This window comes from Pseudonaja textilis, chromosome 17, assembly GCF_049901715.1.
Source record: "Pseudonaja textilis isolate UNSWEBS1 chromosome 17, rPseTex1.2, whole genome shotgun sequence".
NCBI classification, from domain to species: Eukaryota; Metazoa; Chordata; class Lepidosauria; order Squamata; family Elapidae; genus Pseudonaja; species Pseudonaja textilis.
The window spans coordinates 6418328-6436747 of record NC_142006.1 but is presented as its reverse complement, the minus strand read 5'-3'; the positions used below and the strand labels follow the sequence as shown (position 1 = coordinate 6436747).

At 47.9% G+C, this 18420-nt stretch overlaps 1 protein-coding gene across 2 annotated transcripts; it reads right to left on the bottom strand.

Annotated features, from left to right (window-relative positions):
• Positions 1–552: 552 nt before the first annotated feature.
• Positions 553–18029, bottom strand: LRRC8A (leucine rich repeat containing 8 VRAC subunit A). Of its 2 annotated transcripts, none has more exons than XM_026712414.2 (4): positions 17996–18029; positions 14997–15176; positions 7277–9440; positions 553–2973 (listed from the first exon to the last, which is right to left on the bottom strand). In XM_026712414.2, exons 3-4 carry the CDS (start codon positions 9431–9433, stop codon positions 2698–2700), a joined length of 2433 nt encoding a protein of 810 aa, XP_026568199.1. In that variant the 5' UTR covers positions 9434–9440; positions 14997–15176; positions 17996–18029; the 3' UTR covers positions 553–2697. The 2 variants fall into 2 exon arrangements, with proteins under 2 accessions (XP_026568199.1, XP_026568198.1); XM_026712413.2 differs by lacking the exon at positions 17996–18029 and adding an exon at positions 17902–17995.
• Between the last annotated feature and the right edge of the window lie 391 nt (positions 18030–18420).

Genomic DNA, 18420 nt, shown 5'->3' with positions numbered 1-18420 from the left:
GACATACGGATGGTCGGATAATAGGTAATAAGATTGGTAGATAGCAGAGGTGGGTATTCAGCAGGTTCTGACCGGTTCTGAAGAACCGGTAGCAGAAATTTTGAGTAGTTAGGAGAACCGGCCAATCCCACCTCTGGCTGGAGATTTTACAGTCTCCTCCTGCCACGTCCCCAGAACCGGTAGTAAAAAAAAATTGAATCCCACCACTGGTAGATAGGTAGAGAATAGGTTGATGACAGATAGTAGAGACAAAAGCAGAGAGCATTTGTCTGAAATAGTATAGGGTTCAAGTGGATTTGGAGACCCCTGGTCTAAGCCAAAGTTAGCTAAGGTACATCATGGCTTGCAATGGTTGTAAGTGTGGAAAATGGTCATAAGTCCCTTTTTCTCAGTGCTGTCGTAACTTCAGTCACTAAATGAATCCAAGGACTTATTCATTTAAATGAATCCACGGAGGAGTACCGATACTACAAGAAGGCCAGGGAACTCTGTGCGGCCCCCACCCCATTTTTTTTCTAGGATCATGATTTAAAGCAGACCAAAGACCCGTCGTTTCGTAAGGATTTCCAAGAGTAGCTTTATTTTAAACGTGAACGGTGCCGGAGCCTGGATAACATCGCTTTGGGCGTTGGTAGCACTGCCAGCCTGCAGAAATCCTTCCTGATACGGCGGACGGAGGCAGCAAGGAAGCTTGCAATAATGGCTCTGTCCCCACTGGCTGCTGAAAAAGGGGGAGAAGGGGGGAAAAAGAAGGGGAGGGGGTCCCCTCCACCTCTCAGGGATTGGCCAAGCCGACCTGCCAGCAGCAGAGGTACCCCAAGAGATGGCAACCAGCTCTGGATGCTCTACCCTTCTTCACACACCTGAGCTATGCAATTCATTTCCAACGGAACGGAGTAACTCTCTTCCAGATGCAATACTTCAGTTTTAAGGTATATTAAAGCTTTGTTCGGGTATTTTCCCACGTCATTACAGTTGTGCTTTTAAAGTTGTAGCAACGTTTCGGCAGAATCTCATCTGCCATCATCAGGCTTCTGTATTGTGTTCGTCTGGAACACAACGCAGATGAACACAACACAGAAGCCTGATGATGGCAGATGAGATTCTGCCGAAACGTTGCTACAACTTTCAAAGCACAACTATAACGACGTGGGAAAATACCCGAACAAAGCTGAATACCATACATGTAAGTACCCACGAAAACTTATATATATATATATAGGAATTGCACATTCAGTAAGTCCCAGTTCTTCTGGATAGGGTGAGACTATGACTCCAACCGTGGGAACTTAATTCCTTGTTCACCTGGCAGGTGGAATTTTCCAGTTAGAAATCTAGAAAGTTTAGGCCACATGTAGGAAGAGGGAGTTTGTCAAAAAAATAATAATTTTTTGCTAGGACAGACGTGCTGGACAATAGTGCAAATTCGACTCCTTCTTCGCTTCCTCGCAAAGAAATGCATTCCGCCTCACCCCCTTACAACCAACCCCCTTTCTCCCCAACCGTTGCCACATCTTTTTAAGACTTGGTGCTGCGTCGAGCCGATCACGGAGGCAAAATTCCTGTCCCCAAGGCTTCCAAGACGAAAACAGCGAAAAACAGACCAGCTGTTATTTTAAAAGAAAAATCGCAAAGGGAACAGGGAACGTTGACGGAGCCTTAAAATCTCCGGGAAAGATGCTGGTATAAGCAGGATAAAAGATAAAAGAAAGACATGAAGGGTTCCGGTTTAGTGTTTTGATCGTCCCCTCCGACGGGCATTTCTCAACTTGTAACCGTGTCTTAAGTCTTATAAGGAATGTCAAAGGCCAGCTTAAAAATTTACAACTCCCTCTGCCCACCTGGCATTGAATGCTTTTATAATTGCAAAGACATTTTTTTTCTTTAACGGAAAAATACAGACTGGCCTCCTTCCACGTGGAAATCCTTTCGATCTCACACTCTGGAGAGATTTCTGTCAGAACCAAAGCCATCAAGATTTGGGGAAATCTCAGATTTGGTGTGTGTGTGGGGGGAAACTCCAGGACGGAGGGGCTTAAGTCAGACTTTTGTAAATAGGACTCTAAAGTGAAGTACAATTTTAAAAAACAAACAAAATGCCACCGTGGTGGTGGTGATGGGGGAAAGAAATAATAAAGGCTGGACCTTCCCCGATCCATTTCTCGGAGAGGGTCCTTGCTGGGAAGCCAGAACTGAACTTGGTTCAAGGTGTGGCTGGAGAGCTGGACGCCCTTCTCCCCTCCGGACGGGGTGCGGCGTTCAAGGATGGGTCCCAACCAGACGAAACAGCAGCAGCAGCAGCATCAGTCTCTCTGCCCCGACGCCCAGTTCCTCCCAACGCGCCATCCCCCAGAGTCTCCTTGCTAGCAAGCTGGGAGGAACACTTCCCACTTCCGGCCTGCGCGGAGAGCCAATTATCCCTTCCGCGGAGTCTGTTCTGCTTTCTCCTCTCCTTCCTGAAGGCAGGGGACGTTTTCCCAGCCGCTCCCGATCCTTTGGGGCTGTCGGTCCGGGAGCCACGCCCGCTCGGGGTGAGGGTTTCCAGAGTACGGGGGGTGCAGGGGAAGTGGGGTGAGCCTAGGGTCCCCCTGCACCACCGCCACTCCTGGGGGTCGGAGACAGGGGGAAAACGGGCGAGCTTGCGAGCTCCCCAGGTCAGCGGCATGGCCTTCGTCCGGCGACGGGGGGGGGGGGGGGTCAAGCTTGTTCTTTGTCCGCCCTCCAAAGCCGCTCCTTGACCTCCAAGGGCAGGGTGTTGAAGAGGTCCTCTTCCACCACCAGCCCGCTGCGCTTCAGCAAGGGGCAGTCGCCCAGCTCCACCGGCAGGCACTCTAGGCGGTTGCCTCGCAGTTCGATCTGAGACAGGCTGGCCAGCTCGCCCACCCGGGACGGCAGCGACTGCAGGACGTTGTTGCCCAGGTGTAACGTCCGTAGTTTCCGGCACTGGAACAGCTCGGCGGGGAGAGCTTCGATCTGGGAGGAGGAGGAGGAGGAGGAGGAGGAGGAGGAGGAGGAGGAGGAGGAGGAGGAGGAGGAGGAGGAGGAGAGGAAGAAAAAAACCGAGAGAGTCAGCTTCCGCTTGGGCAAGGGGAGAAGCCAGGCATTCCGGTTGGCAGGGAGGGAGGAGTAAGCGGCAGGTGGGCAAACTTTTACCCAACAGCAGAATCAGAAAACAACAGAGGTTGGAAGGGACCCCGGAGGTCCTCTAGTCTGCCCCCCCCCCCGCTCCAGCAGGAGACCCTATCCCATTCTGCACAATCTCTTCTTAAAAACCTCCAGTGAAGAAGCACCCACAAACTTCCAGAGGCAAGCCCTTCCGTGGACTTCTCCCTGCTGTACAGGCGGTCCTCGACTTACAGCCACAATTGCGAGGGGGCTTTCCGTTGCTAAGCGAGGCGGCCGTTAAGTGAGCCGCGCTCGCCTCTTTCGTGGTTTTTTTGCAGCCTTCCTTTGCCAAGGTGGTTCAGCAAAATCACCGGCAGTTGGTTAAAGGAAGCGCGTGGTTTGTCAAGCGAATGCGGACTCTGCTTGCCAGTTGCCAGCCACCCAAATATTGATTGTGTAATGCTGTGTTGGTTGTAAGGACCACCTTTAAGTCACCCCCCCACCCCCAGGGCTGTTGTAACTGGTCACGAAAGAAATGGCTGTATGTTGAGAACTACTGTAGAGTATGATTAGAAGAAATACGGCCCCGTATTTTCCATTTGGGAGAGAGGAAGTGGACAGCTTCAGGAGCAAAACTGATGCCTTAAAAGCTTATAAAAACTTTTTAAGACCTTCGCCGGAGCTGTTAAAACTCCCTTGTGAGACCTTCTGACAAGGAAAGTCAACGGGGAAGCCAGATCCAACTATTTCCTCACCCCTTTCTCTCTCTTTGCAAAAAAAATAAGGCTTTTAAACACCATTCTTTCTGTCTCCTCCTGGGAGAACGCGCCCATTCTCTGTTAAAACTGGCCTGGAGTTGGGAGGGAGGGAAAAATAAATTGTTTCCAAGCAAACAAAGCCAGCCTAGAAAACAGGAAGAGCCTCCAGGGAGGGGAAAGAGAGGTAAAAAGGGTCTGTAATTAATCTATTGCTGCTTTGTTGTCATGGAGTTAATGAGATCAACACATCATTTGTGGGAGCCACAACAGACACCTTCGCGGAGGAGGAGGAGGAGGAAGAGGAAGAGGATCTCATGCTAACAACCAGCTTGGGAGTTTGCCAAAGCAGCATTTTGCTAAATTCTGCAAGGGAAGGAAGAAAAAGAAAAAGAAAAAAAACAAGTGGAAAGGGGCAGAATTAAAGTAGATTTGATAACCTGCCAATCCGGCAATGAAAGGATACGTCTGAGAGGAAGGCTCAAGATTTTGCAAACTTTTTAAAACAGCGGGAGACGGAGGAGGCAGGCGGCCAGGAAGGGAAGTGGGTGGGCGAGAGAGACACACTTTTTTTTTTTCCGGAGAATATTTGAAGGGGAAGCAAAGAAAAACATCCACCAGGCATTTTAGCATCCGGAGTTCATAAATCAAGCGAACTGATTTATGGCAGGGAGTGGAAATTTTTGTTTTTTAAAAAAAACTGACTTTAAAGTTTCAATTGCAAATGTTTCCTTTTAATAATAATAATAATAATAATAATAATAATAATAATAATAATAATAATAATAATAATACCTTTCTTTTACCCCAAATATTTGGGTTTGGAAACATTGAAGGGAAATTTAATAAACTTAATAATAAAAGAAGCAACGAAGTTGTTGGTTAGGTCTAGTAGTTAAGGCACCAGGCTAGAAAGTAGGAGAACCTGAGTTCAAGTTTTGCCTGAGCCGCGAAAGTCAACTGGGTGATTTGGAGCCAATCGGCAGGAAACAGTGAAACCTAGTATCACCTTAGGCATGAAAGCCAGCTGGGTGTCTTTCGACTACCAGGAGTCTGTGAGTTCTAGTCCCGCCTTAGGCAGGAGAGCTATTTGGGTGACTTTGGGCCGGTTCCTCTCTCTCGGCCCAGCTCACCTCACAGGGTGGTTCTTGTGGAGAAAACAGGAGGAGAAAGGTGAGTTGGATGTGTTCATCACTTTCGAGTTGTTTTAAAAAATAATATAGGCGGGATACAGAAAAATAAAAATAAAATAAAAGTGCAAAACTCTTTAGGGAATTAAGACCCAATGGTCCAGCTCTGTGGAATAAGTTACATTAGAAAAGAAAAGTTCTAGACAATGACTTTTGCAATTAAAAAAAACCCCAAATAGTCTCATGTCGTCTTGAGTCCCTCATCACCCCAAAACTAGCCCTTACATGCAAGATCACCTTTATTAATCTCCTGCTTACCCTATGTACGTAGTGGCTTTTTCACAGAGGAAACCCCATTCCTCACTAATACTGACGAGGTTACCTAGTTTGGTTAATGAAACGTCTGCAAGAAAACCACTCAGTTCAGAGAGCAACAAGGAGCCCCCACAGATTATACTTAACACACCAAATGTCCCAAGACGTGGTTTTATAAGGACTTGTGCCATGAAGGGGGTGCCCAACTCAACCCACTGATGCTCTAGAACGGCCAGTTCTCAGACTGGCAGCTCCAACACGGCCCGAGACTGCCAAATTAGAGAAACCAATTTGCAAGGAAAAGATTTGCTAGGATTTTTAAAAACCTTTCTTTCGAAAGGGGTGTGTGTGAAAAATGAAACCCTTTCCATGAACAAAAGAACATCCCCCATCGCCAATCAGCCTCGTGGGAACTGGAGCTTTGCCCAGAACAGGGGAAATGAAAAGGAAAGGGAGAAAAAAAAGGAAAAGGAAAGAAATGAGTTGGTTTTTTTTTTTGCTTAGTTACAAAAGAACCTCAGCAGTTGCTGTTCCTCTTCTCTTCACGAAGAGTAAAAGAAAGGAATCCATTATTTTATTTTATTTTATTTTATTTTATTTTATTTTATTTTATTATTTTATTTTATTATTTTATTTTATTTTATTATTTTATTATTTTATTATTTTATTTTATTTTATTTTATTTTATTATTTTATTTTATTTTATTATTTTATTTTATTATTTTATTTTATTTTATTTTGGGGGGGGGCAAATTGAAAACCACTGCCCTGTCTCTGCACCCCAAAAATAATAATCAAGGATTATCTCTTTTTTCTCAGGAGTGATTTTGTGGAGGTTTTTCTACTGAGGAAGGAGCTGATAAAAGGTACTTGATAAAAGGTACAGGCAGTCCTCGACTTATGACAACTGACCCCCCAAATTTCTAAGCAAGGCAGTTGTGAAGTGAGTTTTGCCCCATTGTTACGACTTAGTTAGTCACAGGACTGTTAAGTGAGCCTGGTTTCCCCTTTGACTTTGCTGGTCAGAAGGTCGTAAAAAAGGAACCCCGAGGATGCTGCGACTAATATTGTATATTAATTTTTAAAAGAAATTTTGAAAACAATTAAAAGAAGAAAAAAGTCGGAGGACGTGACCTCCATAGGCTTGGAACTTAACTTTCCACTTCTTTTAAAGAAAGAAGTAAAAATGACCAAGGTAATAATGAGTAAAAACTGTCGTTAAGTCACAGTTTTGTTAATGGTGGCCTGATGCCAGCACAGAAACCCAATTGAAACGAAGAGTTACTTCATCGTGGTTAAAATTACAAACGCGCACACACACACACACAAAATTCCTGGATTAAATTTAATCCTGCCCTACTGCATTCAAAATAACAAGCTTTCTTTTTTTAATCTCGCCGACCCCTTTTGTTCGGAAAGACTTCTAGCGAGGCCGTTCCCTGATAAATCCACTTTAATTGTGCTAAAATCTTATTTACTTTTGCAGCAACAGGTCTGATAAAATGACCAGTTCATGCTTCTGTGTAGCTTTGTCCCGTTCTCTTTTTTATTTTAAGCTCTGAACAAGTAAACAGAGCCCGAAAGGTACACGGAGCTGTGTTATTTCAGCTCGGTGCTGCTGTTCGTATAATTGTCAAGCCCTGTATTATTTTTTTTGCAGTTAACAATATTCTCATTCTCCCCCCCCTCCCCCTCTCTGTCCCTCTCTCTCTCTCTCTGTGTCTCTCTGTTTCCCTCTCACACTATCTCTCTCTCTCTCTGTGTCTCTGTCTGTCCCACTGTCTCCGTCTCCCTCTCTCTCTCTCACTCACCCTCTCTCTCCGTTTCTCTCTCACTCTTTCTCTCTCTCTCTCTGTCTCCCTGTCTCTGTCTCTCTCTCTATAGATATGTATGTTCTTAAGTGCAAAATCCACGTAGGAGTTTAGAGCGAAACACATCCCCACACCCACACGCAGACACACATTTCCTTACCCTGTTGGCCGTCACTGCAAGGTTCTGCAGGTTCTGCAATGCCCCGATCTCCGCCGGTATGCAAGTCAAGAGGTTGTGGCTGAGATCCAGATAGCGAAGTTTCCGGCAGAAGAAGAGCTGGGTGGGCACCTTCTCGATCTTGTTGCGGTTCAGGTAAAGGCGCTCCAGGTTGGTCAGGTTGCCGATCTGCACGGGGATGTAGGCAATTTGGTTGTACCAGAGCTTAAGGCAGGTGAGGCGGTGGAGGTGCTGGAAGCTGATGATCTCCTCGATGGTCTTGAGGTTGTTGTCTTTGAGGTCGATCTCCTGGAGGTTGTGGAGGCTGAAGGTGGAGTGAGGGATGCGCTCCAGGTCGCAGCGGATGAGCTCCAGCTCCGTCAAGTTGACCATCTTCTTCAGGCTGTTGAGCACCATGAGCTTGGTGCCTTCGTTGTTGATGGACAGCTTCTGCAGGTGGACGCCCACGTCCGTCACCACCTGGGGCAGCTTGGTCAGGTTGCTCTTCAACCTCAAGACTTTGAGCCTCTTCAGCTCCCGCAGGCCGTCGATCACGATGTAGCGGTTGTTTTCGGCACTCAGGTTCCCCGTCAGGTGAAGTTCTCCCAGGTTCTTCAGGCTGTAAATCCACAGGGGGATCTCCTTGATGTCCGTGAACTTGATGTGCAAGGATTTCAGGTTCTCCCTCAAGAAGGCCAGAGCCGGGGCCTCGATTTTGGCCGCCGTGTGGTACAGCCAGAGTTCCTTGAGGCTGGTGAGCTGGGCGATGCTGGGCGGGATGGTGACGTCGGGAATGAGCTCCAGCTTTAAGACCTCCAGCTCCACCAGGTCGAAGACCGTGTCGGGAATGCCACTCAGCATGAACAGATGCAGCTCCAGCTTGTCCTGGGAGTTCTTGGTGATCCGTTGGCGCAGCTTCTCCAGCGTCCACTCGTTGTTGAGGTTCAACTGCCGGAGCTTGTTCTCACTCACCTCCGAGAGGAAGACGGCGAAACGCTTGGAGTAGAGAGGGTCATATTGGTCGATCAGGTGGAGCATGAAGGCGAAGTCGTTCTTGACGTCGGGAATGTCGCTGTAGCTGCTCTCCTCCCGGATGGACTCGAAGGAGTACTTCTTGAGGGATCTCCGGAGCATCCACCAGAGGGTGTACATGCAGATCAGGCCATAGAGGACCACCAGGCTGATGTAGAAGGACGCCAAGATCTTGAAGAGGGTGGCCAGCGGGTGAGCGCAGCGGTACATGCGGTAGCCAGTCAGGCTCTCGATGTCCACCTTGCAGTCGATGTCAAAGGTGATGTTGTTGACGTAGTAGACCGTGTAGCAAATGATGAGGATGAACTTGATGACCTTGATGATGGTCTGCCTCATGTAGAGGCGGTAGACAATGTCTCCTTCTTCCACATGGGTCCGGAACTTCTTGACCTTCTCGAAGAGAGCTTTGGCCTGCTCCCCTTCCTTCTTGTCCAGGACGCCATTCTCCGTGCGGTCCACGATGCCTTGCTCGATCCGAGACTTGGTCCTCTGCAGCATCGGGGCGGTGGCCTCCACATCTTCGCTGACGTTGGAGGACTTCTTCTCCATGGAGCCGTTCATCTTCCCAAAAGCCGGCTTAGGATCGCTCTCCTCCACCACCGTCTCAGACAGAGCCCGCGTGGTCCACGGAGAGTCGAAGCACTTCAAGAGGATGGAGACGAAGTGCTCCAGCTTGGAGCTAGTCCTGGGGAACTTGAACCAGAAGTTGCTACAAGCCAGGAAGATGAGTGTGTGCAGCAGGACGAGGTAGGGGAAATATTTGGCAAACCAGTGAAGGCGGTTTTCGTAACACACGGCATCCACATAGTTGTATTGGTGGCGGTCGAGTTCGTACTTGATCCCGGTGGGCCCAGGGTCCAGGTTCGTCCCCAGGGAAGCATTATAGTAACCGGAGTCCATGCTTGCAGCCGTCCATTCGCGGGAAGAGTCGTTGCAAACGTCTTTGGTGACCCATTTGCAAGGCAAGCAAATCATTTTGTCCTGGGTGACCTGGAGAGTCCCACCAAAGACTGCGATCATTAACATCACGATGGAGATGTAGTCCGTAAAGACGTCCCACCAGGGCTTCAGGATGCGGTACGCCGGCTGGGTATCGGCGAAGTAGCGCAATTCCGTGACGGGAATCATGGCTCACCTGCAAGAGAGAGAAGTCGATCAGCAGATGTGGCCAACATACATGAGGAAGAGTTATTTGGCTTTCAAAGCGCTCTGAATCCTGCTGGCCACATTTATTAATTCAGCACATGGCATAAAACAGGGGTCCATAACCTCCAGGGCCCCTCCGGGCCTTGAGCAGGCCATGGAATCGAGCACATGTGATAGCACAGACTATCATGTCAGCCCTAGTTCTTCTCATCACTCCTTTATCGCCCATCCCCTCCCACTTGTGACAGTACGACTGTAACTTTGTCGCTTGTATCCTTACAATTTATATTGACTGTTTCCTAGTATGATTTGATTGCTTATTGTACCCTGTGACTATCATTAAGTGTTGCACTTGATGATTCTTGACGAATGTTTTTTTTTTTTTAATGTACACTGAGAGCATATGCACCAAGACAAATTCCTTGTGTGACCAATCACACTTGTTCGATAAAGAATTCTGACAGGAAGGCAGAAGGTGCCATCAAGTCCAAGGCGAATGCTTTGAGCTGGTTTCCTGTTTCACTTAATTACGTTTAATTAAAGAATCCTGAAATATACATATATATATAACTGAACACAAGTAAGGCAGATTTTCCAAGGGAGCCAGGTGAGTACAGAATGCTGCAAACATTTGCAGTGATTCGCAACGTCCCACCGTGACGGGGTTGCATTTTTCGATGGTTTTGTTGCAGCTGGCATGTTCTGGGTTTTGGGCAAAACCGCAGCCTTTAGCAAACCATTCGTTCACTCAACAACCACTGCCAAAAAGGTTGTAAAATCAGATGGGTCATGTGAAAAATCAATTTTATAACCGTAATGGGCAAGTTCCATTATGGCCATAGATCAAAGACTACCTGAGTTTGATTTTCTTCCTGCAGGGGTTATTCATTTCACCTCCAGTTGTTGTTGTTTTTTTCTCTCAGGGATGAAAACACAAAAATTAAAGCAAAGCTATCTAGGGTCGTAAATATGCATTCAGCAAAATCGAGATCTGTGCAGTTCTGTTTTTTGTTTTTAGCAGCCGGCTGCAAGCTTCCCTTCACCACCCGACCCTATGTCAACCTTTATACATCCCCTGAAATTAATCACGGCTTTCAAAATTCAGGAGTCCTACTTCGAATACAAGGGAAGCAAAGAAAACTGAAGAAAAAAAAACCCATGCAGTTTCAATCAGCTGACAAGTCTGGCCAAAGCCAGCCTTATTTATTTAAACTTACGACTGCAGGAAACGCGTTCCTCTGCATGACCCAGATTCATTTTTCGGCACAAACGATTTCAGGCAAGTGGGAAGAAAGCTCTGAAAAGGATCTTTAATTTCCAAGGTCCAAAGAGAGCAACAAAGAGTCTCAATTATATTGGCTGAAAAGATTTTTCGACTCAATTCGGTGTCTGGATAGTTTGACAATTAGTTCCATTCATACAGGGAGTCCTTGTCCTAAGCGAGACAATGCATTTTCCCCATCTGGTGGCCTTCCTTGCCCCCGTCGTTAAATGAATCACTGCAGCTGTTAAGCCAGCACCCCTTAGTTTAGCCCAGCTCTACAGAGCTCTATTCAGAAGCAAGAGTTTGCAAACCCAACTGTTCAAACCTTCTAAATTTGGGTTTGGTGGTTCATCTGAAGTTCTTCCTTAATTTTGCCCAATTTCCCAGCTGGAAAATCTTACCTCCTGGACACTTGGCAGATTTCAAAAGGATAAAAAATTTTGCCCAACAATTATCTGATTTATAAACAGGGCTCTCTCTCTTTCTCTCTCTCCCTGCTAAAGCTGTGGGTGGGCTGTTTCTCTCCAAAAATGAGAGCTTTTGAAATGCAGCTTTGTTAAGATTTTTTTTTTGTTCCAGAACCCAAAAGAGACATGGTCAGAAGTTCTCAGGCCCTAAAAATTCAGCCTGGTTCATTCTATTCCTTTTAGTTTTTTTCCCCTCCCAGGTAAGGATTTTGTAAATGTTTTTTTTTTTCCAACAGAAGAAAAATCTCAACCTTCTGAGCAAAGTTTTCTCAGAAACAAGCAAAAACATGAAGATCTGGTTGGGGAAAAACTAATAAGGAAACCAATTCCCAAGGTTTTCAAGCACTGTTCTGAAGCAGCCACAATCGCGGAATTGTGCACAGCTATCCTTAAAGAGGAAGGAAAATTCAAGGATGTGTTTGGAAAGCTCCAGAAGGCAGCCTCCGGAACACCACTTAAATCGACTTTGTATTTTCCAGAAAAGTATGCCCTGGTGACTCCTTGCTACACAAACAGTTGTTGTTTGTGTGGCCAAATATCACTATTTAAATCAATTAAAAAGATTCTAATGCTGCATTCAAGCCTGTGTTGTGCTCTTAATGGAAAATCACTTTGGGCTCCTTGGTGGTCCCTGAGCTCCGTTTTCTTGCTGACGTTTCATAACCTAAATAGGTTGCATCATCAAGAGAACGGGCTTTGCTTTTAGCACTGATGATGTTACCTAGTTGGGTCATGAAATGCTGCAAGAAACCAGTCCTCCGTGACTTATAACCATTAGCCTAGTGACTGTTCAAAGTTACCGTGGCACAAACCATAATGCTTTGCAAATCACAACCACTGGGCTCCTTCAAAAGCTAAAACCAATGAAGAATTGTTACGTGAGATCCTGGGATGAGTGCTATCAAACTTGGCTGGCTTATTCGTGGGGCAGTTTGGTGTGTGAGTATGACATGTGAGCCCAGCCAATGGCTAACAGGGACTGTCAAGAGTTCAAGACCCCTGTAGAGATTCAACTCGGCTCCTTGTCTACAAACGGACGGCGTTCTACCTTGCACACTTTTCCAGGTTCTGATGCTCAAAATAACCCATCGGGTCTACAAGCCCCAGGATTCCTAGCCAGGACGGCTAACGTGTTTCAGAATAAAAGAATTGGAAGGGACCTTGGAGGTCTTCTGATCTAACCCAGTTTCATTTTGATTTGTGCTGATTTCTTTGCGGGTTTGGGCTTGTAATCAGTTTAACGTGGATTTTTATTCTGTTTTGCTTGACACACCACCCAGACTCCACAGGAGTTGGAGTGACTGTAATTATATTTAACAATAAACCGATAAATAATAATAGAAAAAGCAGAAGCCAAGCTCTTCCTGATAAGGCTGCTTTCCTTGGTAAATCAATAGGTAGGTTTGCACCTGATGCTACAGTCGGGATGGATTTGGGTTAAGCAGAGAAAACATGTTTCAGTTCAGTGCCAAGAGATGCAAAATGCAAGCTAAATGAAAAGCCCCCGTTTCCCCCTTCCTGGAATTTGACTGGAGAGGTTACCCTTAAGGTTGGCGCAGAAACGGGCAGCCGGGAACAAGGCACACCGGTGCAATGACACAGTCCCATGAGCCAGCTGTGCTGCGTGTGAGTGAGGAAAGTGCCAAGTCACCGTGATCTTGTGCACTGTCCTTTCAAGGGCAGGATTTTGTACAGTTCAGCAGTGAAAGGAGAACAGGTGTGGTGCAGGACAGGCACTGGGGTGGCAGTGGAGGCCAGGGGGCTTCCCAGCATTAAACCAGGATCTGTCCCAAGTCCAGCATTCCTCCCCCCCACCCCAACAGGGCAAGTGATCTTCAGCTCTGCAAACTTAGTGAGAAATGAGATCTCCAACTTGGGAGCGCCGGTGTGTCCTTCAGCTGAAAAATATAGGTAGTCCTTGACTTGCGACCAAAATTGACAAACCCCCCCCGCCCAAATTTCTTTATGTTGACATTTTTCTGCTTTATTTGGAGAGAATAAATCCTTCCTTCCTTCTTTTCTCCTCCCTCCTTCTCTTTCCCTCCCTCCCTCCCTTCTTCTTCCTTTTCCCTCCCTCCCTTTTTCTTCCTTCTTCCCTTTCTCCTCCCTTTTTGTTTCTTCTTCCTTTTTCTTTCTTCTCCCTTTCCTTCCTTCTTCTATTTCTCCTCCTCCCTCCTCTTTCTACTCCTTCTTCCTTCTCCCTCTTTCCTTCCTTCTTCTCTTCCTCTCCTTCCTTCTTTCTTTTCCCTCCTCTTTCCTTCCTTCTTCCCTTTCTTCTCTCTCCCTTTCTTGTTTCTTCTACTTCCCTCCTTTCTTCTTCTCTTTCTCCTCCCTCTTCCTCCTCCTTTCTCCTCCCTCCCTCCTTTTTTTCTCCTCCCTCCCTCTTTCCTTCCTCTCTTTCTCCTCCCCAAATTCCTGTTGTTCTGTTAAACGTCTCACTTAGCAACAAAAATGTGGGGTTTTTTTTTGTTTTGCAACAAAAAAAAATGCGTTTTAACGGGGCAAATGAAGGAAGTGAAGCTGCTGATGGGATCCCTGCCTGCCCCACGAATTATAGTTTGTAGGAGGGACAGAACACAACTTCAGGGTTTCTAAACCCTGAAGACTTTCGCTTATTTAATGGATTCCGTTTTCTCAGGTGCAAATTCTAGAAGGTGGGAATCCTAAAACCCAGCAAGTATGACATTCGAGGCGCTACTTTTTCCCCGGATTGCAAAATGAGGGAAAGGCCTACCTCTTCCTTGCCCTCCCCTCCCCCTTCCCCCAAGCAGTGTGCTCACACCTTTAAAGTTGCAATACAGGTTGCCCATGGCTTATGGCCATAACTGAGCCTGGAAGGATGGTCAGAAGTCATTCGAGTCGTCAAGGAAGCCGGGTGACCAAAAGTCAATTTTCTGGACTTTTTCCACAGCCGTCGTAAAGCAGACCCCTTCATTTCAAGTGGGACAAATGCCAAGAGTAAAATAAGCCATCATAAATCATGGTTTAGGTGTCCTCCAAACCTGATCTAGCCAATAGGAAATGAATGACATGATCGTGGTGGGGGGAGAGGTCATTTATGACGGCCTGGGTATTTTATTCACTGCAAAGCACCCGTTCTGTGGCTGTCGCTAACTGTGAACGGCCGTTAACGGAGGACTCTCTGTATTGCTTTACTGGAGCATTCCTTCGCCTGCGCTGCGGTTTCAACTTCTTTAATGAGCCGCTGTTGCAGAGCGCGCGCACACACACACACACAAACACACCCACGCTGAGATGTGCGAGAAGAACGAGAGCCGCTTTGCACCACTTGCAATATTTTGCCCTCCGTGAGGTGTTAATAGTAGTCAGTCATTAAGAAGAGGAGCTGAGATTTCCTCCACCCCGAGCAAAGCTACGCGCAGCCTTCAATCTCCAGGAAATACAACAGGGTTTTTTGGGGTGGGGGCAGGGGGGGATATGGCAACTTCATTTCCAAGCTGCAGAACCAGCTTCGCAAAGAGCTGAAATAATGGATGATTCCATTAGTCTAGCCACAGGGAGGTGGGGGAAAATCTTGGGGGGTGTTTCTTGCCACGCTGGGCTTAAGCGAATCCCTGCAGTGGTTAAAGTTAGTAATACAGTTGTGAATGTGACTCCTGCAAGACCTGTGCTGGTCAGGAGGTCGCCAGAGAGGGAATCGCACGACCCTGGGGATGCTTGTGAAGGTCGTAAGTGTGAAAACGGCCCTACTGTGACTTCCGTTCTATTACCATACGTCTCTTCCACCCACGGAGGGTTTGCTCGCCCCTCCCCCCCCCATTTTCTGGATTCAAAGAAAGGAGGATGGCCTTACCAAACCGGTCATTCCTGGGATGGCCCCCCCCGTCTCTTCCCCCAAAAATGGTTGCTGGATTTTCTTTTAATTCCTCTCTGCTATCTGCACTTCAGCAGTCTGTGCTGGAGTTCAAAATTATTGGCCCGGGAGTGATCCTGAGTCGGGAGCCGGTCTCCAAACGCCATGGAAGTCGTTTTCCTGAAAGAGAAACCTTTCCGTCAGGGCTCAATTTTCAAAACTAATGCTCAAAAGAACAACTATAAAGCAGGGGGTGATTAAACTTTTAAACTTGAAAGTTAAAAAAGTTCGCCAAACCGCTTTGAAATTCCTCCAAATCCTGAATATTGAAAATATTCACTAGCTATAGCGAAAAAGTCCAAAGCTAACTTCCCATCTCCCAGGAACAGATTAACCACTTATAAGAAATTTCTGGATTTACATTGTTCTCACCCTCAACCTTAAAACAATTATCTCTATAAAAAGAAGCATTAAAGCCAATTTTACATCTGTTTACTTTGATTTGAATTATCAGAACATCTAAACTGTTTTTTTTCCCTTTTCTTGCCCCACCTGTTTTAATGATGATGTTTTATGACATGTTTTTGTTCTGTCATTTATTTCTGTTCTATAATCCTCGGGAGATGTTTTGGCATTGAAAGGGGCAAACAGCAATAAACGCATAAAAATACATCAATCCGAGGCTTTCTTCTTGTGCTGAGATGTGAATTCTAACAATGAAAACCTCAACAGGTTAGGAAGGCTCTTTGCGAAGAAGACACTGGCAGCACAATACAACATCTTCATCCATCAGGAGGAATCTAATCGCGTTTTTTTCTGCCTCACCAATTTTATTAAACAGATTTCTGATGCATCTGATTAACTCATCTACACTGTGTGGAAGCTTCTGCCTTCTATTAAGGCAGGAAAGTTGAGAAGATGCTAACGGATTGATTTTTATTTATTTTTTGCTCCCTTAGAATGGTGGCAGCTAAATTTGATAAATAAAAATATACTCTGCAAAATTATACACCCCGTTTCTGACTCCTAAATAACCCGACCAAAAAAAAACTTTCCCCGTTCAATTCCTCTTTTCTGACACCTTTCAATAGCTGCCCTTCCCCAGCAACCAAACAAAGGAGAAGCTGCAAAATGTGCATGTTTCTTTTTTAAAGTTCCCGGAATCTTCTATCTTGTCCATCTGCACCCAGATCAGCCTTGTTTATTTTCTCCATCTTGGTCTTAAAGGACATTTTGGCATTTTTCCTGGAATGACAACACTCGGCTATGTTCCTCTTTCCTTCCCTCCCAACCACTCCAGGGAGAGCATCACCCCAGATGAACCAGCGGAAGGGATGCACAGACAATTTGCACAAGCGCAAGCTAGGCTAGAATTGGTGCAAAGGTACCGGCAGCACCACGGAGGGCGTCTCCCACAACCCAGCCTTTTGAAGTAAAAACAATGTCGGTTGGAAGCTGGGCCGGAAAATGCAAAGTTAGTCACCTAGTTGCCCCCCTTCTGCCTTAAAACCTGCCTACACCTACCTTTATTTTCGGCAGCCAGCCAGTCCTATTTGCCTTCACACATTCCCTCCATCTTTTTCCTGCTCCACCCAGTTTCACCTTTCCAGGTGACTGGATTAAGCACCCCCCACAAAATGCCTCCAGGTTTGGACCAACTACAAAGTCAAACCCTGCCCTGCCACAACCCAAGATTTTAGCTGGGCCGGACTTTCCTTTCCAGCTCTTTTGCCTCCTTTCCACTCTCAGGGCAGGGACTAGTAACATGGCCAGTCCTTTCCCACTTTGCCAAGATTTCCCAATCTCTCCTTTCATCTTTTGCGCACACACACACACACACACAGCCCTCCTGGGCTGCCCCAGGATCTTTCCTACCCCACCCCACCCCACCCCAGAAATTCCTAAAATGCATTTGGGTCTCTGGTTGCACCTTCTTTGCAGGATTCAAAAGCCAAAGGAGGGAGGGGGGAGGGGTGTGTGTGGCTCTCTGACCTACCTGATTTTCTCACCCCTAACCCTCTGGAAGCCCCCTCCCCATTAGAATCAGTCAAGCCCGCCCCCCATGTTTTAAGTTCATGCCTTTTTTTTGAGTGCTCCCCCCTTCTGACGTACCTCTTCACCTAAAGTGACTCGTTTGGGGTATTTTTCTTTCTGGGTCGAGCCCACCCATCCCCCAACTCTTTCCCCAGCCTCCCTCTCTGGGTTGTTGCCCGGCCTCCCCCTCCTCCAGAAGCCCACCCCCAAATCTGCCCTCCTTGGCAATGCCATAAACACCCCAGCCCTCCTCCCTCCGTGGCCCCCCACCCCGTCTCCCCTCCCCCTCCCTGCCTCTTCCCAAACTCCCCACCTGCTTCCCCGCAGGGCTCCCAAGGAAGCCGGTCCAGAGCCCCCTTTGCCCATCCCCAGCCTGGCATCAAACCAGCCAGGTCGCTAGTCCTCTTGAAGGTCTGCCTCCCGCCCATGTGGCTGGGCACAGCAGGCCCCCCTCTCCCCACCAAGTCCTTGCCTGTCCAAACACCAAGTCCTTGCCTGTCCAAAATCAGGGGTCCCAGGAAACCAGAAACGTGGGGAGGGGGAAAACGCCTCTTCTCTTCTATTAAACGAAGTTACTAGTCCTCAGGGGTCCTGAGCCTGCACTGTTCGGGGGGGAGGGGGGCAAAGAGGGGTGTCTGCGCGTGCGGGGCTCCCCCCACCCCTCCCTCCTTCTCTTCCCTCCCCTCTTTTTGCCCCCCTCCCTCTCTCACCCCCCCCCGTCGCCCCCTGCCCCATAGCCCCTGAGCCAAGTTCCTAGTCCTCAAGCTTTCCAGGTCTGCCCTTCCCCACGGGGTTACTGCTCCCGTCTGCGGGGAAGTGTGGGGGGGTCCCCCCTCGCCCCCTCCCCTCCTGTCCTTCCCCCCGCACCCACCTGGTGGCGCCTCCCGCGGCGGAGCTCCGTCTTTTGTCCGCCCCTCAGTCCCTCATTGCACCACTCCGCGGCGACGCCCCACCCCGGAACTGACCTCACCCGGCCGGCCTGGGCACCCCTCGCGGCGGCAGCGATGGAGGCGGCGGCGGCGAAGAGCGAAGACGGCGCCAGGCCGCCACTAGACGGCGCCATTTTGGCGGCTGGGGGCGGGGCTCCGGCGCCGTGACGTCGCGAGGAGGGGGCGGGGCGGACGCCGGCGCCATCTTTGGAATGGGCAGAGGCTTGATGGGGAGGCCATCTTGGGCGAGGGCGCCAAGTCATTCCCTCTGAGGTCTGTCAGTGTGGGGGATCTCGATCAGAGCGGATCTGGAAGGGACCTTGGAGGTCTTCTAGTCCAGCCCCTTGCTCAAGCAGGACGCCCTATCCCATTCCAGACAACAGGCTGTCCAGTCAATTCTTGGAAACCTCCAGTGATGGTGCACCCACAACTTCTAGTGGCAAGTCGTTCCACGGGTGAAT